A 23,697-nucleotide genomic window follows, 5' to 3' on the forward strand; every position below is an offset into this window, starting at 1 on the left:
TGGGGGTATCTCTATCTCTTTTCTCTCTCTCTCTGTTTCTCAGAATAGATAAACTTAAAATAAACAAATACAGTAAAATAAAAACACAGATTGGGCCAGTCCTGTGAGCTAATAGTTAAGGGAGGCGGATTCCACATGGCTGACCAAGAAGTTTAGATCTGGCCTAGCAGCTTGAAAAACAAGTTAGGCATGCGTGCATGCATGCCTAAAATCCCAATGGAGAAATAGAGAAGGGATTGTGGCCTGACTATGCCCCACCACGGGTGCTTTCTCCTTTCCCTCTTCTCTCTCTGGTGAGCACATCTGGCAATTTAAATACATACATACATACATACACACATACATACAGATTCCTGGGGCCAGCAGGTAGTGTGGTGGTTAAGGTGCTAGATCCCACATAGCCAACTCCACAGTTCTCATCCCAAACCCAGTGGCTTGAAAAATACGCTGGGCACATGCATGTATATGCCCAAAATCTCGAGGGCGAGTAGAGGAGAAGGGATGGCAGCGTGGCCATTCCCCTTGGGGGGTGATTTCTTACTTTCCTTTTCTCTGTCTCTCCTGCAAGTGTACACTTCTATAGCAAAAACCTAAGAAACAGATTCCCCAGTGGGACCAGAACCAGGGTGAAGTAAGCCAGAAAGCTAAAACATGGAAGTTAAGGAGACTCCCTGTGAGGTACTGATCATGAACCTGCACAACCATGAGAGTTAATGCCCTCTTAAATTTTGGGTCCTAGGAGACTTACCTCTCTTAGACCAGTCAGGGCCATTCCCCATCCCACTTAGACCCTCAGAATAGGAATCTCTGAGGGTGGGGCCTGAAAGCTGCCTTTTATCCCAGGTGATTCTGACCTGCTGTTGGATTTGGGAATCACTGCCCAAGAATTCCTATTTTCCTATGCCAGTTTCAATTATTCTCAGGCAGGCCTTAAAATACATGAAGGTAACAGAAGCCACTTATTTCCCCCTTCATTTGGCCCTGTCCCAAACCTCATGGCCACACTAAAACCATCTGAATTCTGCAGCTCAGTTCTCCTTTTAAAGTAATAGGAACGCTCATTAATGTGGGGCTACAATTGCCAGTTTACAATGATTCATTGTGAGTCTTCCTCAATAAACCAGGTGGGTCAGGCCAGACAGATTTGTCCAGCCTCCACGAATCCCCAGGGAACTTACAAATGCCTGACTCTCAAAGCCATGACTACCTGCTGTTAGCCAATGATATACCTGCTTGCTGTTTAGCTGAAGGCATCACCGGAGAAGAGCCGAGCCTAATTATTAATTACAAACAACCATGGCATATTATCAGCACTTACTATCTTCCAGACAATATTAACATGCCTAGTCATATAGAGCTCAAGGATATAGCTCCTAGAAGCTAGAGGGAATTTGATTTTTCAAAATAGGCCATGTCACAATATTCTTGTCCAATCTCAAGCAAATCCTATCCCTCCGGTGCTTACACTCTTTTAGTGGCTCCATATAGCATGCAGCAGCGAGTCTGAACACCTGAGTTTGGCATGCTGGGCCCTGTGTGACTCGGCCCTGCTGACCTCCCGCTTCCTTCAAACACACCTCCTCTCCATCTGCCTTCCCCTGGGTTCCCTGGACTTGATCTCCTTGGTAATGTTTCTGTCTCAGAATGGATATCTATCTCGTTCACTTAACCCTCATTCTGCTCTTTGCCCTCATAATACCCTATAAAGTACTGGGTTTTACTACATTTTATAATAGTGTACCTGTTTGCCTCTCCTGCTACATTGTAAGTTATTACGGGCAAGGATTGAGCTGTATCCATTTCTGTATCACCAGTGCTTCACACACTGCAGTCTTCAATCCACGCTGAAAGATCAGAGAGGTTACATGATTTGTCCACTGCTATACTGAAAATTTAGTGCAAAGCAAGGCCTGGAAACAGATGTGGCTTGACCCCTCATTAGGCTTGTAAAATGACTCCCCATCAGCATGGCCCCAACTGTCCTCCCATTAGAGTGCTGAGACCATAGAAACTATGTGCACTGTCTGGCTCAGCCTCCTCATAACACGTAACCCATGGTGGGAACCTGTGGTGCAAGATGGCTGAAGCTGACATCTGGCCTGTGGAATGGAATTCTCTGGGCAGCTAATTGACATCGGAGTGTCAACTGGCCTTGTCGATCAGCTCACCATCCAGACCAAATGGAGCCATTATGCTCATTTGGGATTCCTCCTGAAATCACTTAAACCTATTTTTCCAACACCCATTTCACAACAGCCACTCTAATCATCTAACCCAGAGCCAAACTGGGCTTCTCACCTGTTTTGTAAATAAAGTTTTACTGGAACAAAGCCACCTCATTTGTTTATGCATTCTCAAGTGAGTGGAGACCACATGCCCAGCAAAGCCTAAAATATTTACTAACCGGCCTTTCTAGAAAAAGTTTTGCTGACCTTTAGATCTAGCCCAAAGAACAGAGACTCCCAACCGCCCCTCCCTTCCACCAAAAGGCTGGCTGCCCCTGCTCTGGAAATTAGTGGACCAAATGGCTTTTGAATGAAGTCATTTCTTTTTTTAGCACTGCCTTCAGACCTGGGATCCAGGAGATTTTGCTTGTCAGAAAAATGTACAGGGTTGAAACACCTAGCACGTGGCCAGGCACATAATGATAATCAACGTTTATTGAATGCATAAACTAAAGTATGGGAAGTCAGCCAGTCTGGACCCTGAACGAAAGTTCATCTTCCCTCCTGTCAGTTTCAAGGTGACCAGTCACACAGGTGCCTGGCAGCAGCCTGGTGACCTAGATTTGTCAGACCTTATCTTATCGGCTTTCTTTTCTCACGTATTTACCCAGCACCTACCCCTACAGTGCCCGCAGACTGGCCTGTTGATTTTATACACAGGGAGACAGACAAGGAGGAGCTCTCTTCTTCCATGGATATACTTTGCTTTTTTTCCTTCCTTCTTTCCTTCCTTCCTTCCTTCCTTCCTTCCTTCCTTCCTTCCTTCCTTCCTTTTCTTTCTCCTGCTGAGGGGAAGGATCAAGAAACATGGAAGAGCCAGAATGGCACAGTGGTTAAGTCAGGTGAATCCCACATGGCTGTAATGCATGGTTCCAGACCCAGCAGCTTGAGAAATATGCCAGGTGCATGTGTGTGTGTGTGTGCCCAGAATCCTGAAAGGAGGGAGGAATGGAAGAGAAGGGATTGTATGACCATTATCCTGGGGATGGGGGGGTGCTTCCTCATTTTTTCTGTCTCTGCCTTTGTCTCTCTCTTCAGCCAGCACCTGTGACCTCTGGCAAAATTAAAAAACAAACAAAACAAAGAAACACGGGGACCTTGAGTTCTAAAGGAGCTCTGTGAACTTAAGTTTCACTCACTGTCTTCTCGGGTTTCCTAGATGGATCTGCCTAGAATGAACTGTAAAGGTCTTCTCAGGGCCCTACCTGTCATTCAGAACATTCAGCACCTAATGCGGGGAGGGCAGCTTTCAGGTCAAGACAGTAAACAAGGCAGCCACACACAGTGGTGAGAGGCCTGGTCCTGGGAAGAGATACTTCTCCAAAGTCACACCAGAGAACAGTGGGCTGTTCTACCAGGCTAGGCCGGCCCAGGCTGCCACTGCAGTGGGGGGAGGAATAGTCGAGGAAAAGCTGTATACATTTGGGCACCTCATGACAATCGGGCAGACAGAATGGAAAGCAATAAGGAAATGTGGGCTTCTCAACAGAGAAGGGCAAGACTCAGGATGGAGACCCCCATTTATACTGCCACCAGCTGCTCCTTCAGATACTGGGCCTTTCAGAAACCAAGGAGGACTGAAGGCAAACTTGGAGAGGGCGAGGCTCACATCCGTTTGCCACAACACACAAGAGGAGCTCACTAGAGGTTGAACAACTGGTATGGCCTAGTGCAAGAGGTTTTGCGCTGGAGTTTTTGTTTTGGTAAGGAAACACTCCTCTGCTCCCTCACTTATCTGTTGGGAAGCTGAGGTCACAGTGCATGCTCTTGGTGGGGCCAACCTGAATGGAGAGGAAGACTGAGCTCCTGGACCTCCAAAGATAGATGGCTTTCCTTCTAAAGATCACAAGTTGTCCCTTGAAAGACCCAAAGGTTTTGGGGTGGAGGGAGTGGAAGGGGAGAACCAGTACACCTGCTCTGCCTGTTGACATCACAGTGGTCTGGAAGGGAGGGAGGGAGTCTGTGGACTGATTAGATGTTTTTAGCAGCAGCTGGTGGAGCCATCGCCTCTCTTCCTCTCCTCCCCCTCCTCCTCTGAGTCACTGTCCAGCTACCAGTAATAGGCCAGGGAGAAGAGGGAAGCAGAGCAAAGCCCCTCCGTGGTCTGGCAGCCCTAGTCCCAGAAACACTACTCTGGGTCACCAGGTCAATCTCTCCTTGCAGGAACTGTGCAGTATGCTTTGAAAACAAAGGGATCAGAGAGTCTTCTCTGTTTTTTGTTTGTTTGTTTGTTTTTAAGAAAAAGAAAATGGCTTCTTTCAAAAGAAAACCCAACCCACCTCCACTTGAAACATCACAGAATGAACTAAACAGACAAGCAATTCTCAACTACTGCTGCTCTCTCCCCCAGTCCAGGGGCTTCTCCTCTAACTTCCCGGGCTGCTGTTGTCACAGTAGACTGAGGTCCTATGTGCATCAGAGGCAGAAAAACCACCTGATGGGCTGGAAGTGAAGGGCAGTGACAGATGTTTCCACTTAATTTCTTTTTTTTTTTAGAGTTTTTTTTTTTTTTTTTTTGCTATAGGGCGCATGTGCTCACCAGACAGAGAGAGACAGGGAGACAGAAAGCAAGAAATCACACCCCAGGGGGAATGGCCACGCTGCAATCCCTTCTCCTCCATTCTCCTCTTGGGATCCTGGGCACACACGCACACGCGCCTGGTGTGAGTTTTAAGCCACCGGGTCCAGAACACGAACTGCGGTTGACTACATGGGAGTCCAGTGACATAGCCATTACGCTAACTGTGGTCCCCCTCCACTTATAAAGACACCTCCCTGCTGCTTATAGGTAGGGCCCCAGAGAGCAGCAGGGAAAGGTGTTGCTGATGTTATTTAGCTTCATCCAGAGACCTACTGGTCCCCTTGGACTTACAAGGACCAGAGACTCAGTGATGACAGAGGTCTCGAAAGACCATCGACGATAACTGTATGGCTTAAATACAATAGCTGCAATTCTTAAAAAAGAAAGAAAACAAGCAAATCTACCAGACCTGTTCTGGGTGCCAGGGCTGGGGATAATTGAGGGCCTTGTCCATTTGATTTTGCTCAGTGCATAGTCCTAGTAGCAACAGCTACCCTATTTGTTGAGCATTAATTATATGTTAGACTCTGCAATTTAAATGCTTCACATCAATTATGTCATTTCATTTCCACAGAAATCCTATCAGGTATCTAATATTAATATTATTCCCAATTGTGATAATGATCCCATGAAGACACAGAGAGTTTATTTAACACGCACAGCTACCAAGTTTAGAAGCTAGGATTTGAACCCAGGCAGTCCAGCTCAGAGGCTGTCAACCACTAAGTTATCTTGCCTCTTATCTTACGCTACTATATTAGAATCAGAAAATGGGGGTAGGCACAAGGAACTTTAAACACAGTCTAATCTATTGCAATCATGTGGAGGAAGAAAAAGAGCCAGAGAGGTGAACAGTCTTGCCCAAGATCATCCAGTTTGATACTTTCATTCTCCTGCAGTCGCTGTCAGCCCTCTCCCAGGGCATTCATGAGCACCTGTTAAGTGCAAGGCAGTAAGGGGTGTGATGGGTAGGAGATGACAAAGTAGGAAGACAAGAGCCCCCAGTTTCTCTCTCTGGGTCTTGGTTTCCTAATCTATAAACCAAGGAAGTGAACTTAACAAGCCAGGCTCAGGCACCTTCAGCTCTAAAGCTCTGAGAGCAGATGACACCAGAAATCTTGTTAGGAAACAAGAGCATATCTAAGAAGTACACGTAACTGCAATAACACAGACCATACTACAAGACGGTCATCACTAATTGGCAAGTAAACAAGGTAGTGATGTCTATAGACTTAAAAGAGGAGGATGAGAATCCTATAAATGGGAAGACTTTCTGAAGAGAACACTTGAGCTAGCCTTCAAGAATGGGTAGAGATTGCATAGAAAGAGATGAAAGCCCAGCTGTGGTGGTGCAGTGGTGACAACACTGTGATGCTGAAGCCTTATGGGACGGTCCTGGGTTCACGTCCTGAGGTCTCCCTGTACACAGGCGGTACACCTGTGTCCAGATCTGGGCTAGCTGGGGGTGGATCACAGCATATCTACCTCTTGGAAGAAATACATAAACTTTTAAAAAGGGAGAGAAAAGTTTTCTCCAGACAAGGGAAATGATAGTAGGGAAGAAAGGACAGGATTTACTACCTACATTACTGAGTGACCATAAGATAGTCCAAAGGAGTCTCACAGGCCACACTGCCAAGTTATGGTGAAAAGAGCACCAGCAGATCTAGATCTGAACCCATCCAGCTCTCAGTAATTTGCAGCCTTAGGCAAGCCACCTAATCCCCCTCATGAACTTTACACAAAGTTGTAAAGTAAGTGGGGTAAGTAAAATGCATTCAGGAACTCCTGGCACACAGCAGGTGTTTGACAAATAAACAAATATAAGTTAATACCAGCAGTGCATAACAGCTTTTCATTCTGGTTGGTTTTTTCTTTCTTTCTTTCTTTCTTTCTTTTTTTACACTTGGGAAATATGATGACTGTCCACTTTGAGGAGGCTCTTTCTTTTTTTTTTTTAACAGCACCAAATACAACCTCAACTGTAACATTCTTCTGCCCTCTGTGATGAATCTTGCATTCCCACTTCGCCTAAAGATTATAGGCTCTCTGAAGTGCAGGAATCATATTTGCTTTATCTCTGGCACCTAACCTAGGACCAGGCATGTTGTTTAAGGCACAAGAAATGATACTAAACTGAACAACCAGTGTATGACAGTGAATTCTGGTCAGGCCCCAAAATGCAAACAGCTAAACCAGCTTTGGTGCAGCTTTACCACTCCAGAGGCCAGAGAGTGTGCCAGGGCTCAACAAAAACAGAGCGGGAGGGTACTGAACCTACTTCTTGCTTCTCAGGGTGAACTACCTATTGAAAAAGAGTTTCTTTGGATTTTGACTAAGACAAGCACGCAACCACCAACAACCTTGCTGAACACCAAGAGACCTAATGTACAAACCCATCTTATAACTGGAAACTTAGAGGCATTTGCAAACCATAAGAGTTAATTTTCAGGGTACACCTAATCACTCAAGTCAACATTTCCTTTTGGAATTTAAAGTAACCACATAGAAAGGATAGCACTTGGGCAGATTTGTGCTCTGGCTGCCTTCAGTCTGCAGCAAAAATCATGAAAGTGATTCACCGGCCTTGGTCCCTGGCAGCTCCCTTGGTAATAAACTGGTGAGCAATTCCACATGTGCCCAGATCATTTATTTTCACAGGGAGTAGGCATGACTGTGAGACAGTTCTGCCTCTGACCTTAAAGAGTGTGACTTTTTGGAGCCAGTCCCATAGCACAGTGATTAAGAGCTGTGCATTGGAAGCTGGATTCCACATGGCCAACCGCAGTTCAAACCTAGGCCCTCGCAGCTTGAAAACAATGCCAGATGTGTGTATGTATGTGGGCCCAAACTCCTGCCAGGATGGAGAAATGAAGGAAAAAAGACTGAGGTATGACCATGTCTCATGGTGGGGGAGCCTCACGCCCCTTCCATCACCTTCTCCAGCAAGTGAACATGTCCTCTGGCAACAAAAAACAAGAGCGTGACTTCCTAGACTGAAATCCCCTTTTCATGCCTATAAATGACAGAGAAAATTTGCTTTTGGGTTTTTTTTTTTTTTTTTGGCTTTTTTGACCAGAGAATGTTTGTATTTCTGTTGGTCAGCAAGTATTTACTAAATGGCCACTGCAAGCCTACTACACAATCAGATACTGCAAGGCAAACACACGAGTTACCCCATGTCTAGTCTCTTCCTCAACAGTTTATCTAATACCCCACAGCAACATTCACTATTCATGGGCCATGCCATTACCTGTTCAAAAGTCTTCGAGAGCTCCACTCCCTGTAGAATAAAGTCCAAACTTTCATTCTTCCAACAATCTGGCTTCCACCTACTCTTTCAATCTGTTTTTCTGCAATTCCTCAATATCTAACCCAAAAGAAGAGCTGCTCCCTGCACATTTCCTGCTTCTGGCTCTTTGTTCATGTTGCTCTTTTCACCAGCTCTCCCCTATCCATTCCCACAAGTCTAAGTTCACACTTCAAGGAATAGCTAAAGGTCACTTCTTCAACCGACTCTTCCCCAAACCTCATTTTCTAGATAGATCTTAAGAGTTTATTTTGTGATTTGTTTTGATTTTTTTTGGGGGGGGGGCCACCAACCTTTTTGAGAACCTGATGGAAGCTACAGAACCCTCCCCAGAAAAATATACCTGCACAAAAAATTACACATACAATTTTTGGGATCCCCTGAAGCCAGTCCATAGGCCCCTAGATTAAGACTGTCTGAAGAAGAGCTTTGTTTTCAAGTACTAATAGTCATTCATTCAAATATTTATTGAGAATCTCCCAGTCTTAAGAGCTGTGCTGGGGACCAGCAGTTGGCATAATGACTATGTCACTGGACTCCCATGAAGTCGACCTCAGTTTGAGTCCCAGACCCAGTTGCTTAATCTCACGCCAGGCATGTGCATGTGTGCCCAAGATTCCGAGAGGAGAATGGAAGAGAAGGGATCGCAGCATAGCCATCCCCCCTGGGGGGTGATTTCTCGCTTTCTGTCTGTCTCTGTCTCTCTGGTGAGCACATGCGCCCTATAGCAAAAACCTCTCAAAAAAATGAAAAGAGCTGTGCTGGTGCTGTAAAAACAACATGACATCACTGATATCTCCTCAGATGGTTCACAAGCTAATGGGAGACATGAATCATCACACCATGATCATTGCTTTAAGAGAAACAGAAGGTAAAGTAGAAATTTCAAGAAGGGATTACTTATGAAGCTATTTTCTCCCCCAACTAGAGTAAAAATCCCTTGAGCATAAATACCAGTATAATGCTACAGACACACTCATACAATACACAGAGTACATCTGCAGAATTTGTGCGATGATGAAATGGAGCGAATGAGATAAAAGAGCAAGAATAGGCAAGTCCTTATTGCCATCGCCCACATGTACCACAGACCCTAATATACAGTTAAAATGGTCCCTTTGTGAACAACTATGCTATGCAAATTCTGGTGACCTGATTTTTGGTTCATTTCACTTTGAATTGGTCCACTCTCTGTCCCTGTGGAGAGAAGATATCATAAGATACATTATGAGCACCAAATAGTTTTTCACTAAGAAACACACATCTAACCACATTTCTTTGGTGATTTTCTGTGCAGACATGGTTCACCTATCTCTCCTTCCTTGGTAGTCTAACAGATCGTTGAGGAACAGAAGTACAAATAAGCTAACATTTCATTCGTGGAGGACAGGGTTTCCAAAGGTCAAACAATTAAGAAAAAAGAAGTAATTTTAGGTTGGAAAAGTGATTTTCTTTACCAAAGCCAAGTTGGTTGAATGTGTTTTGAACTGAATTTATTGGTTCTGTTGGAACTCTTTCAGAATCTCTCACTTCTGCCTTTGCTGTTCCTCAGAAATGCTATTTAAGAAACACTAACAGGCAGCCGTGTAGCATAGTGGTAATGCACTGCTTAAAGGGAGGCTGGATCCCGTGTGGTGATCGCAGTTCAGATTCCTGACCCAGTCAGCCTAAAACGCACCAGGCATGAGGGCTGGAGGAAGAGGACAGTGGCACGATCAGACCCTGTGGATGTTACTCCTCTCTCTTATGCTCTATCATGGATAAAGAAAGCATGGCGGGGGGAACCAGCAGTTAACATAATGGTTATGTCACTGGACTCCCATGTAGTTGACCATGGTTCGAGTCCCGGATCCGGTGGCTTAAACTCACATCAGGCACATGTGCGTGCGTGCCCAAGATCCTGAGAGGAGAATGGAGAAGGGATTGCGGCGTGGCCATCCCCTCTGGGGGGGTGATTTCTCGCTTTCTGTCTCTCTGTCTCTCTCTGTCTGTCTGGTGAGCATACGCACCCTATAGCAAAAACCTCTCCAAAATAAAAAAAAAAAAAAAAAAAAGGAAAGAAAGCATGGGGGAAAAGAAAAAAGAAACACTGCCATTTTTTTTTTTTTTTTGGAGAGGTTTGTGCTATAGGGCGCGTGCGCTCGCCAGACAGACAGAGAGAGACATAGAGACAGAAAGCGAGAAATCACCCCCCAGGGGGGATGGTCACGCCGCAATCCCTTCTCCTCCATTCTCCTCTCGGGATCTTGGGCACGCACGCACACGCGCCCGGCGTGAGTTTTAAGCCACCGGGTCCAGGACGCGAACCGCAGTCGACTACGTGGGAGTCCAGTGACATAGCCATTACGCTAACTGCTGGTTCCCGAAACACTGCCATTTGATAGCAAAGAAACAAAGGCATCCATTAAGGTTTGGGTCATATAGAACAGTAATTCTCAGCCTTCTTTCCTGGAACCCATCAATTACTCTGGTAAAGAAACTGGGTTCCACAATTCTTGTAACAAAAAGTTCACTTTTTATGAAATAGACATTAGCATATATTTATATGCAATCTGATTTTCCCCTTCCTGTTAAAATAAATATACTAACTTTTTGCAACTTAATTTTTGTAAAAATTGGTATAACATACATCCATTGATATCAATTCTCTCAGTCAGTAAAATTAAGAATCCAATATATATTTTATAAGTTAGACAAGTTTGTGGAATAATTTTCAAGAGCCACATTTTTCTATTGTACATATTCTTTTTGAATTAAGATGTTTGGAGACCAGCAGATTGTATAATGGTTCCATCACTAGACTCCCACGTAGTCAACTGCAGTTTGAGTCCTGGACCCAGCGGCTTAAAACTCACATTGGGCACATGTGTGTGTGTGTGCCCAAAATCCCAAGAGAAGAATGGAGAAGGGATAGCAGCATGGCCATCCCCACCCCCCCCCACCACCAGGCAGTGATTTCTGTAGCTGTATCTTTGGCAAGTGCATGTACTCTATAGCAAAAATCACTCTTAAAAAAAAAAAGAAGAAGAAGAAGAATTTGGGATCAGTAGATGGCATAATGGCTACATCACTGGACTCCCATGTAGTGAACCACAGTTTGAGTCCCTGGTCTAGTTGCTTAAACTCACGCAGGGCGCATGTGCATGTGTACTCAAGAAGGGATTGAGGCATGGCCATCCCCCTGGGGGGTGATTTCTCACTTTCTGTCTCTCTGTCTCTGTCTTTCTGGTGAGCATACACACCCTGTAGCAAAAACCTCTCAAAAAAAAAAAAAAAGAAGAATTAATTAAGATGTCTGATGTGACACAGCAGCCACCTGCACTACTAATAAGACCCAAGGTTTATCTCCCCAACTAGAGTAAAAGTTCCTCGAGGATAAATATCTAGTACAGTATCACAAATGCACTCACAGAGTATACCTGTGGAATCTGTAGACAAGAGTAAGCATAGACACAGTGTCCCCTTCCACTACCCACATGTGAGAGACCCCTGAAGTCTAGTTAAAATGATCCCCTCATGGACCAAACTATGCTATACTGGTTATCAAGGACACTGAGAGATTCTCTGAGACTTTTTAGAAAAAAGTCTGTTTCAGTATTTATTATTTACATAGAGTTTTCAGGGCATAAATAATTGCATTAATATTTTAAAGAGTACTTTCATCATACATTAAAAACACAAATAGGTGGGTGGTGGGGATTAAGAGAACCAAATCCCTGCCCTGACAGGCAGAGTCAACAGGATGGGACAGATCTCTGTACTTCCATACCAACACCTCTCCATGCCCACTCCCTCTAAGCCACTGCACTGCGGTACAAGTCCTTCTGAGAATCACTGGCGTAGATAACTGGGGCTCAGATGCAGAAATGGGAAACAGAGCAGAGTCAGTCTCTTGATCAATAAAGGTTTCAGAACATCTTACCCACTGCCTCTCTTCTCAAAGCAATGCTATATCTAATCTCTTGGTAGGAAGGGAAGACCAAAATGCCACCAATGGAATTCCAGAGGGCACAAAGACCAACGTGCTTCCTCAAAGTCTGCAGCCTCAAAAGGACTGCTGAACACTTAAAAAGTAGTCAGGTTAGGGCTCCTCACCTGTTGAACATAGTGAAGGGTATGAGGTAGAAATTCCTGGCTCTGGGGCTGTGTGACCACAGGCTGGTCCACTGAGTTGCCCATGGCCTCTTTCCTCGTGAAGAGGCACTTGGACTAGTTGACCTGCCATTTGGAGAATTCTGTATTTATCATCTGAGGAAATCCTGGCCTAAAGCTCTAACATAACAATGATGTAAATAGTATAGGAGGGTGAGCAAAAGACATCCAGTACACCTGCACAGCACACCCACTCTACAATCTCCTTGACACCTTTCTTCCAAGCACTAGAGTAACTTGCATATGGGAATGAAATCACAAGTCCCTAAAGGGGGTCTGTAATAGAGTCATCTAATTTACCATTTCTTTCTTTTCTTTTTCTTTTCTTTTTTTTTTTTTTTTGGAGAGATTTTCACTGTAGGGCGCGTGTGCTCGCCAGACAGACAGAGAGAGACATAGAGACAGAAAGCGAGAAATCACCCCCCAGGGGGGATGGTCACGCCGCAATCCCTTCTCCTCCAATCTCCTCTCGGGATCTTGGGCACGCATGCACACGCGCCCGGCGTGAGTTTTAAGCCACCGGGTCCGGGACACGAACCGCGGTCGACTACGTGGGAGTCCAGCGACATAGCCATTACACTAACTGCTGGACCCCTCATTTCTTTTTTCTATAAGGCATATTCCATACCGCATGCACATACACCCAGTATGAATTTAAGCCACTGGGTCCAGGACGCGAACCGTGGTCAACTGCATGGGAGTTCAGCGACATAGCCATTATGCCAACTGCTGGTCCTCCTAATTTACCATTTCTTTTTTTTTTTTTTTTAGAGGTTTTTGCTATAGGGTGCGTGCGTTCACCAGACAGAGAGAGACAGAGAGATAGAAAGCGAGAAATCACCCCCAAGGGGGGATAGCCACGCTGCAATCCCTTCCCCTCCATTCTCCTCTCGGGATCTTGGGCGCACACGCACCCGGCATGAGTTTTAAGCCACCGGGTCTGGGACGCAAACCGCGGTCGACTACATGGGAGTCCAGTGACATAGCCATTACACTAACTGCTGGACCCCTAATTTACCATTTCTAAACGGCATATTCCATAACACCATGGAGAGTTTGGCAGGAGGAAGGCAAGGGAAGGACTATTTACAAAAATCTTTCATACAAAATCTTTATGAAGATCCAAGTTTCCATAATAATCATGTCCACTGAAGCAAGTGTTTAGATTATTCTCACTCAAGGCAACTAATTGTTCCAACTGAAGCTATTATCATTTTATAACCCAAGTATATTTTTATACCAGGGCTTGCACCATTAATGAAGAAACAGCAGTGTGAGCAATTCCTCGTGCCAACTCAAAAATACCTTTGCATGCAAACACTGCAGCATTTAGACCACAACACCCCCAAGAAAGAAATTGTAGGATGCCTCAGCACATTCCCTAGATAATTCCGTCATCAATTCAAAGAGATCCCCCACCCCACCCCCACCGCCATCCTACAGAGCAAATGTCGTGTTACCATTCTACAAACATACTCAGCTATCACCCATCCCTTATATGCAACTCCTGCACTCTAGGTTCTAAAATGAAACTATCTTGGCTAACCTAAAAGTTCTTGGTGTTAGGCAGAACAATCTCTTCCAAACCACCTCCATTTTTTAATGTTTTATAGATTTTTTGGACAGTAGGACAAGACAAAGAAAATGGACTGCTTTATATGTGCATAGAGCTTTGTAAATTACAAACCACCCACACATCCATGATCTCATCTGAGCCTTCCAGTGAGGTAAACCTGCTCCCTCCTCCCAATGAGATATAGATATGTCTACTGCATAGGACTATTACGGGCTGGCATCTAGCAAGCATGCAGCAAGTCTAGCTACCAGCCATTTCCTGTGATCTGAATATTGGTGTCCTCGTCCCTGTCCCAAGTTGATGTGTTGAAATTCTTACCCCAAGATGATGATAGTAGGAAGTAGGGCCTTTAGGAGGTAAGTAGGTCATAAGTGTAGAATCCTCATGAATGGGATTAGTGCTCTTACAAAGAGGCCAAAGAGAGAGCTCTCTCTCCATCTGCCATGTGAAGTTACAGTGAGAAGGAGTCATCAATGAATCAGAACGTGGGCCCTCACTAGGTATTGAATCTGCTGGTGCCTTCATCTTGGACTTCCCAAACTCTCGAACTGTGAGAAATAAAAAATTTGTTTATAAGCTACCTCATTATTTTGTTATAGCAGCCCTAATGGACTAAGATACCATCAGGTATGGCAAGTATTATTTTATCAATTGTATGAGTGAGAAAGAGGCTCAGTTGGATGATTCACGGTAGCACAAGTAGGCTTTCAGGGATCTAGAGCAAATTGGGAAGACAGAGGGCCTGGTTCAAGATTCTTTCTACCACCATATCAGCATGAACCCTAATCACTTTAAAACTTTGTAATTATGCATTTCTATGTAGGCTTAGACACACTGGCAGGAAGGGCACCTGAAGGCCCACATGTTCCCAGTTCTTGCTGTCCACACACTCAGAGCGTTAGTTCTTTGGACCTCTGCATCCCCTTCTTCATAATGAAGACAGATTCACCTTTCTTCCTTTCTTTTTTTTCCCGCAAATGAATGCCAAGCTTTTGGTCAAAAGGCCCTATTACAAGTACAAAGTACCATTTAATTACACTGCTGCTCCAACTCTAGTTATCTGCTTCCCAGCTTCTAACTCCCACTGGGCAGATTCTGAAACCGCATTGGAGATTAAGTAGAGAGGGGAGAACAGGAGAGACATTCTCTCCTTGAACTTTCTCAAATGGAAGAGAGGAAAAAACTGAAAAGAAAGGCCCATTTTCCAAGGCAAAGACTGGAACAATGATCTTTCCATTAAGCCAACCTGCAAAAGAATCTATAGATTATTTAATGCTGGGGGTGGCTGTGGAGTGAAATAAAGGAATCTTTGTGCAATGCCAGCCACAGTTCCCTCACTCTTCCCCCACAGTCAGGCATTTCACCCAACTCTTTAAATCATCAAGCTTTAATGCACCCCATCTGTGCACTGGCTGTAGCCTGTGAAACTAAAGCTTGTGTTGACTTTGGTCTGGTCTTGTAAATGAGCCCTTTTGCCCCAAAAGGGGCAGGAAGGAGGACATGAGGCCAACAAAGTCTTTTTTCCACTTATTCTTGTCTTCTCCCCAAGATTCAAGCTCTATCCATCCATCTGTGTGATCGTTTATTGAATTACCATCATGGGCCAAGTTCTGACCCAAAGACATAAAGCTATTGGGACATAGCCCAAGGATGTATAAGAGCTCAAGAGACAGATGAAGAAAGGATGCTCATGGCAGAGGCACGGAGGCATGAAATACCTTTACCCGGCTTAAATCTGAGTCTCTTAAACAATGTGCAGAATGGGTAGGAGACCTAACTCAAAAACTAAGCTTCCCCACATGGGCAAAGGGCTGCATACCAAGCCAAAGGGATAAGACGTAAACTGTGAAGGCCATTACCATCTCCACATATTCAACTTTCGCCCACCTTACAAGGCCTGGCTCAAATAGCCATCTCAACCAGAAACCCTGAACACCTCCACTCAAAGTAACCATTTTGCCCAGAATTTTGAATTTGAGATATTGGGCAACTTTTAGGAGTCTCGACTTTTCTATCCATATGGTGTGTGACTGGCATTACCTATTCAAAGACTTCTTATGAGGGTTAAGAGGTATAACATTGATAAAGTGTGGAGTAGCAGGTTTTAGTATATAGAGGGTACTAAAATACACTTTAATGGTATCTCGGTTTCTTATGTACATAGCACCTCTTCTTTGTATTAAAATAATGCCTTGGGGGACAGCTCTGTGGTCCACTGATAATGTGCTGCTCAAGAGGACCTGGATCCACTGAAGTGACTACGGTTTGAATGCCAAGCCCGGTCAGCCTGAAAGACACTGGGCACATACATATGAGTGCTCAGGATGCCATGCTCTGGAGGACTGGAGAAAGGGGATCATGGCATGACCGGACCCTGTGAGGAATACTCCTGCTTCTCTCTCTCTCTCTCCGTACGCGCGCACTCTCGCTCTCTCTTGTGCATGCATGTGCTCTATCATGAATAAAAAAAAAATGATGTTTTAGTTTTTCTACTAGATACACTTTGTCTGGAGATTAAAAAAAAATAAAAATTCACAGTTCTTATCTATATCTACAAGCCCACGTCCAATGCCCAGAGGACTGATTTCCCCCTTCTCCCACTAACTTAGACCCTCTACGTCCAAATGCCCAGGCTCAAGGAGTTTCCCTCTCCCCTGACAAACTCAATAGAATCTGAGACAAGATGGATCAGTTGATAGAGAAAAAGTTAAAGGCTGGCTGAAATGTAAAAGGAGAATAATCACAAAAACAGAAAAGATTGGAGAGAAAAAGTTGAGCCAGAGGACAGGATTCTGAAGGCTCTAGGATTTGGGCTCTGTAGTAGCCCTAGCCCCTGAAATTGACCTGGCATGAAGACTTCAGACCCCAGGCCTGATTTGAAACTCGCCATTACCACAGCCCTGGTTGTTTGGGTGGCCTTCTCCGCCTCCTATGTCAAATCAGCCAGCCGCAGTTCAAGTCCCAGACCCGGTGATTTAAACTCACACCGGGTGCGTGTGTGTTCATGCCCAAGATCCGAGAGGAGAATAGAGGAGAAGGGATTGCGGCGTGGCCATCCCTCCCGGGGGATGATTTCTCGCTTTCTGTCTCTCTGTCTCTCTCTGTCTGGCATGTGCCCTATAGCAAAACCTCTCCAAAAATAAAAGAAAAAAAAAAAACAAAAGACCAGCAAAACCACTCTAAAAAAAAAAAAAAAAAAGACCAGGAACACCAATTTAAAAAAAAATTTAAGTCTGAGTTCACATAAAGATTGTTTGGTCAGTTGGATTTGAACAGTATGGAGTCTAGGTTTTGAGGAAAAATATTTTTAAAGAATTATTTTATTTAATTTTATTTATTTTAGTTTAACCAGAAAGGGACAGAATGAGAGAGACAGATAGACAGACAGAGTGAGAAAGCAAGCTGCCAGACCTGGGACTTGAACCATGGTCGGCCACATGGGAGTCCAGCACCCTCAACCACCATACCACCATACCTGCTAGCCCCAGGAAAGATGTTTTTAAAGAGAAAAGTCTCCAATGGTCTCTTCCTCTTTGTCATGTAAAATCTGATTTCATCCCCTGGGAATCTAGGGCCAGGAGGGAGGTAGCTCCCCTAAGAGTGCGGCCTGAAGGACCCAGCTACTGGGTTGCACAACTCAAATGCTGGGCTTATTTACTTATCAATAACTCCCAACCTCAGTCTTAGACAGCAGGTGCCAAGGCTCCTCAAGGAAAACTGGGTTCCATTCTTTCTTCTGATAATGATCAAAGGTCCCACAGGTTAGCCCTTCAACAGCCACTTTGGGTCCTCCTCAAAGGCTACCCATTTCAGTAATACCACTGTCTCACAACTTTCCCAGGGACTCTCTCATCTCAGCTAATAAACTTCTCTAGACACCCACTCCTCCACCCCCTTTCTTAACATTCACTTTTTCCAAGCAGGCAGTACTCTCCACAGCACTGATCTGCCAACCTAAACCAAGCAAGCCAAGCAAAAGCTTTGGTCACTCCTCAGCCCCGCCCTTCTCTGGTCTGTAAGCTGCCAACCCCCAGTAAGGATGACATCTAATTTCCAAGTCAACAAATTAAAACACTATCCTGTCCCTCCAACACAGAGTTATTTCTCAGTTGAGATAGTCATGCAGGTCAGCCCTCCCTCTACAAAAGATGCAGTACAGTTTCCCAGTCTCTGGGAGAGCTTATAAACTGTTGCGATCTTAAGAGCAGTAAATGTGCTTCCCCCAAGCAGGAAGACCTGCAGGAACCATGTACCTTGGAAATCAGTTCATCATGATTGGCCAAATGAGCTCTGCAGTGAATACAGCTGTAGGTCCGGTGGCAGGAGGGCAGATATGCCTGGAAAGTCTTGGATCTTGTCATCTTCACCATTGGCGCCGCTGAGTGTGGAGTGAACTCCGGGGCTGCCCACGAGGCACTCCCACAGGATGGGTCGCACGGGAAACACCGGAAGACACAGGTAAAGGCCGTGGTTTGGCAGGGGGTGGGTGTGGGGCAGGCTCCACACACTGGTGATGTCTTCAGAGGAAGGGCCCTCAAGCAGAGGTCGAAGGCTGGTTCTCAGCAGCCTGCGGCACCAAGACAAGGAGAAGAGCATTAGATGATGGAGCAGGGTTTCTGACAAAGCAAGTCGAGTCCCATGGGCACCCAGAGAGGGCCACACTCACAGGGTAAATGACCCTCTTCTGTTCTTGCTCTTGTCCAAGAGGCCCAGTGAATGAGAAAGAGACCGCAGGAGAGTCTAGGTCTGCTGCTTTCCTGGAGTTGGAGGCTCACCATAACCCATCACTCAGCATTTACTCACGGGCAGCCTACTACCATCGTCACCTTTTCCAGGTGGCTGCAGAAATGGCCAGGTTCAAGGAACCAATAGATAGGTATAATGGTTACGTTGCTGGACTCCCATGTAGTCAACCATGGTTCGAGCTCCGGAACCTGTGGCTTAAAACTCATGCCAGGCTCATGTGTGTGCGTGACCAAGGTCCCAAAAGGAGCATGGACGATAAGAGAAGAGATTGTAATGTGTCCATCCCCCCCTGGGGAGGACAATTTTACGCTGTCTTTCTCTCTGTCTCTCCGGTGAGTGCACATGCCCTGTAGCAAAAAACTCTCAAAATAAAAAAGAAGAAGAGCCAGGTTCGATGATGTGCTTGCTACCTACAGCCCCAGAGAGAGGATTTCTAAGGGCCCCTCTTTCCTTAGCCAACCAACCAACCAAGGTGGAGCTGCTAAGGGAGGAGAAGCTTAGGCCCGAGAGACTCACTACATCTAATATGATTTACTGTCCATCTCCAGACGCCTGAGTACTCCAACACCTGAAGCCACCACCTGAAGAGGCAGTGAACCTACCAAGGTTTGTTTAGGAATTGAGCATGGGATACAAAGTATCAATTCCTAATCCACAGGTTCCCTAAGAGGCGACTAGCCAGCTCTTTTGAGAGAAGTGATTCCCACAGCACTTTGCTCAGGGTAAATGCTTAATTTTTTTTTTTTTTTAAAGAATGAATGAACGGAATCAGTGGCACAACCAGAATTCTGCATCTAAAATTCACAATGACAGTGAAGTACACCAGAATCTCTCCCCAACTCTTGGACTTTCCATTACCCACCCTGCAGCATTAAACATCTCTCCTACCATAGCCTAAACTCTCTTATTCTATTGGGAACCAAGGACACTGAGAAAGTGGGATGGCTCCAAATGAGTGGGGAAGTCCAACTGAAGGCCTGAAGGCAGAGCCACACGGTCTAAAACATGCTCTGCTTCTCTGCGGCTCCTTCCTTCTCTCCTTACCTGAGGCTCCAGCACCTGTCTAGTCCCTTGACTTCGCAAATGGGGATAGTGTTCCCACTTGCCTACCTCCCAGGAGAGTCCTGAGTGTTAATTAACAACTGTGTCATGCTTTGAAGATAAAATTATTTAGAAAGATGGGGGAGGAAGACAAACAATCAGATCTTCCTTGCTGTATTATGTCTGGGATCCATCTAGATATTTAAAGAAAGCCTAGGGACCAGCAGTTACTGTAATGGCTGTGTCTCTGAGCTCCCATGTAGTTGACCGTGGTTCGAGTTCTGGACCTGGTGGCTTAAACTCATGCCGGGCATGTGTGCGTGTGTGCCCAAGATCCCTAGAGGAGAATGGAGGAGAAGGGATTCCGGCATGGCCATCCTCCCTGGGGTATGATTTCTTGCTTTCTGTCTCTCTCTGTCTTTCCAGCGAGTGCACGCACCCTACAGCAAAAACCTCTCAAAAAAAGCCTACAAATCATATTCCAAATCTCCTAAACTAAGAGACCAAAGCTGCTAAGGGGAAGTTTTCCTCCACCCTGGTATCCTTCCTGCTATAGCAGTCACTGAGACTGCTACACACTCCTGGGCTCTATATTTCTTTCTGAGAGATGAATGCCACTGGCCAGCACTAGGCTGAAGGACAACAGGGGCCACTAATCCTTATCCCACAGTGAATGCTGGGCTTCTGCAGCTCTGAGCCAAGTAGGTTCCACATGCAAAGTGATCATTTATACTCCAGATGTCTCACTATCGAAGGATTCTGACCCACAGGGTCCTAGGCATATGTCCCCTAGCTTGGTCTCACATCACTACTTTAAAATAATTAATTAATTAAAAGTTTGTTTATTTCTTCCATGAAAGCCAGGCACCACTAACAGGGTCTTCATGCCACAACCCACTCCTGGTCTCAGGTGACCGGGATGACTGGTATAGGCACATGCCCAGCACACTCAGGGAGGTCCTGAGACCCAAGCCCATTATCTTTCCCATGTGGTCCAGTTGTAGTTCCACTACGCCACCCCTAACCTCTCCCACCATTATTCTCTCTCTCTCTTTCTTTCTGTCCTTCCTTCCTTCCTTCCTTCCTTCCTTCCTTCCTTCCTTCTTTCTTTCTTTCTTTTTTAGGCTTTTGCCTTAGGGCACGTGTGCTTGCCAGGGAGAGAGACAGAGACAGAGAGGGGGAAAGTGAGAAATCACACTCCTGGGGGATGGCCACACCACACCTCCATTCTTCTCTCAGGTTTTTGGGCATGCACACACGCACACACACCTGGCATGATTTTTAAGCCACCCAGTCCAGGGCTTGAACTGTAGTAAAACGTGGGAGAGTCCAGCAACTCAACCACCATACCACCTGTTGGTCCCCTCCTACCATTACTTTTAAAGATGTGAAATCATATTAAACTGATTATAGGAATACTTGAAGGACATGGAAATGGGAAGTAATTCTCTCAGCTCTGCCTCAGAGATAGGCCTGGCAGTAACAGGAGATTAAGGGCAGATACACGAACTCCTGCATCCAGAGCCCTCTCATCACAGCCTGGACACAGTCTGGGTAGTGGGTAAGGTAAACAGACAAAACCAGCCCATGATAGACCAATGCTGTTGGGTGGTGAAGTGTTACAGGTGGTAGAAAGAGCCAAGTACCCCACTTGAGGTGCCTGAAATACCCTCAGATTTTCCATTACTCATGCTCCACTCATAGGAAGGATGGTGTTTCCAGGAAAGGAAAAGAAGTGGTGAGTTAGGGTAAGGAAATAGGAAGACAGGCAGGAGAGTGAGCAGGAGGCTCCCCCAAGGCCAAGCACTTCTGCGGTCTGCTGCCTCAGCTGCCCAGTGGGAAGCACAGGGAGCACTGGATCCGTCTTACACAAACACTAGGGAAGAAAAGGAAACAATGACTCTGGCTGCTAGGCTGGGTTTACAGAGCAGCTACAGAGTCTGTTTTCTTACACATGCAGACAACTTCTAAATTATGCATTTCCCTGGAGTAGAATTATTTCTTCTCTTGCTTCTCTTTTGTAGAAGACCTCAAAAAAGTTCATAAGCAGAGGTTTCTGGTTATGCTCAGCTTCAAATCTGAATCCCAAAACTTAGGCAAAGCTACCTTCTATGGAATAAGCATTTATAGCCTGTATTTAATAGGAGCATGTCACATACAAACACATAGCCAAGCACACTCATTCATTCCCCACTATAGCTCTGAACTTAAAAAGACAAGAGAAAAATCGACCATGTAAGCAGTGGCCCAGACTGCCTGGTGCTAGAAAACCCTGGAAAGCCTAGACAATAGGCATTAGACTTGGCTGCCACAGACTCACCCTGCTTCTCTCACTTTTTTTAAAAATTACTTTAGTTCTTTTTTTTTTTTTTTTTTAATTTGACCAGAGAAAGACAGAGAAAAAAGGGAAGTGCGAAAGCAAGCCACCAGGTCCAGGACTTGAACCACAGTTGGCCATGTGGGAGTTTAGCACCTTACCCACCACACCACCTGCCGGCCCCCCCTCACTCTTTAATGTGAATTTACAGGCATGTTAAAGAGGTGATCCTTTCCTGAAAAGAAAAGAAATGATAGCTTGCTGATACTGGAATCCTGTTCAACTGGTATAAGACAAACTCTTGGGTTGATGGAAAAATCATGATGCATTTTTGCAAAGAAAAACAGAGAAAAAAAATACATCATGATTTTTCCAACAGCCCACTAGGAGTGAGAGGGTAAGGGGAGAGCAAGATGAAGCAGGATCAAGAGAGGGCCTGTGTAGCTGAGGAGAGAGGGTAGGCTAAGCGAGGGAAAAACAAGAGCTAGGGACTGAAAAATAGTCACTGAGTACTGTCTTCTGCCATGTTCAAGTTAAATTTTTAAAGTTTCTTCTTTGAGACAATTCTTGGCAAGGAAAAATAAATAGATTAAAAAAGAAAGAAAGAAGAAAGAGAGAAAGAAAGGAAGAAAAGAAAGAATGAATGGAGGGCTACAGAATTCATCAGATTTTAACTTTTAGATTTTGACCCTTGTTAATGGGGCCACAGGGTCCATGGGCTTCATGAGAACAACTCGCTGAACATACTGTGGAGTCCGAATTGATTTCCAACAATAATCAAATTAGCTCAATATTTAAAAGCCTCCGGGCACATGTACAAATTAAACACCATTTTAAGTGAACCAATAATCCATCACAGTGGAAATTAAAGGAAGATTTGCTACCACCCCCAGCTGGTTCACGCTGATCAGCATGGAAAGAAAAAATGTAAAATATTATGATTAAAAACAAAGATCTTAGGTTTACCACCTCGAGAGCCAAATGCACAGGGAATGCACGCCAACCCTGGCTGGCCTGCCGGAAAGACAGGCCTTTTCCACAGGAATCATGGTTGCAGCTGGAGCTCCCAGCAGAACCTTTAGAGTGTCACCAGGGTAGAGGGTTAGGAGGTAAAAATTCTTTAGTTAAGCCATGAAGAAACTGAGGAATGATGTGGACACAAGGCTGGGCCACCGCCCACAGAAACTGACCCGTGACAGTGTAACTCTCTACAGGAAGTAACTCCTCCAGACAGCAACACCCCTGAGGCGTGCCTCTGTGTTGTTTTCACGGGATGTTTTGGCGGAGAATAGGCAGGTGAAGACGAAAAGCAGTGGGCCCTGGAATCACACAAACCAGTTCTACTTCTTTGTAGCAAGTGACTTCTGGCAAGTTATTCAAGGGCTCCCACCCTCAGCTTTCCCATCGCTGATACCAAACCTACACAGGGGTCTCAGTATTCAAGAGATTACCTAAATATATAGATGGTATTGGTACACAATACACACCAAAAAGGTACCTACAGTTTTTACAGGTTAACAAAAACCAAACCAAAACAGATGCTGCTGCTTAAACAAAAAAAAAAAAAAAAGAAAGAAAGAAAGAAAGAAAGAAAGAAAGAAAGAAAGAAAAAGGAGGCCTGAGAGTTTCCAGACATGAAGTTTGGAGTCCTTTGAGAAGTTATTATTTATTTTTTTCTTATTCAGATTAGACCCAATATGTGTGTGTAACCAGGCTCCTCCTAGTGGAAGAAGCAGGCTGCCCGTCCAG

At 45.1% G+C, this 23,697-nt stretch overlaps 1 protein-coding gene across 1 annotated transcript in view; it reads right to left on the minus strand.

The window, feature by feature from the left end:
* The window catches only part of YPEL2 (yippee like 2), a 52,102-nt gene extending 33,682 nt beyond the window's left edge, over positions 1-18,420 (minus strand). The window contains exon 1 of the mRNA XM_006154621.3: positions 18,098-18,420. Coding sequence (XP_006154683.1) covers positions 18,098-18,214 — 117 coding nt within the window. The 5' untranslated portion in view covers positions 18,215-18,420. The remainder of the gene's footprint in view (positions 1-18,097) is intronic.
* Positions 18,421-23,697: the final 5,277 nt, after the last annotated feature.

Source organism: Tupaia chinensis, unplaced genomic scaffold, assembly GCF_000334495.1.
Source record: "Tupaia chinensis unplaced genomic scaffold, TupChi_1.0 Scaffold000416_1, whole genome shotgun sequence".
NCBI classification, from domain to species: Eukaryota; Metazoa; Chordata; class Mammalia; order Scandentia; family Tupaiidae; genus Tupaia; species Tupaia belangeri.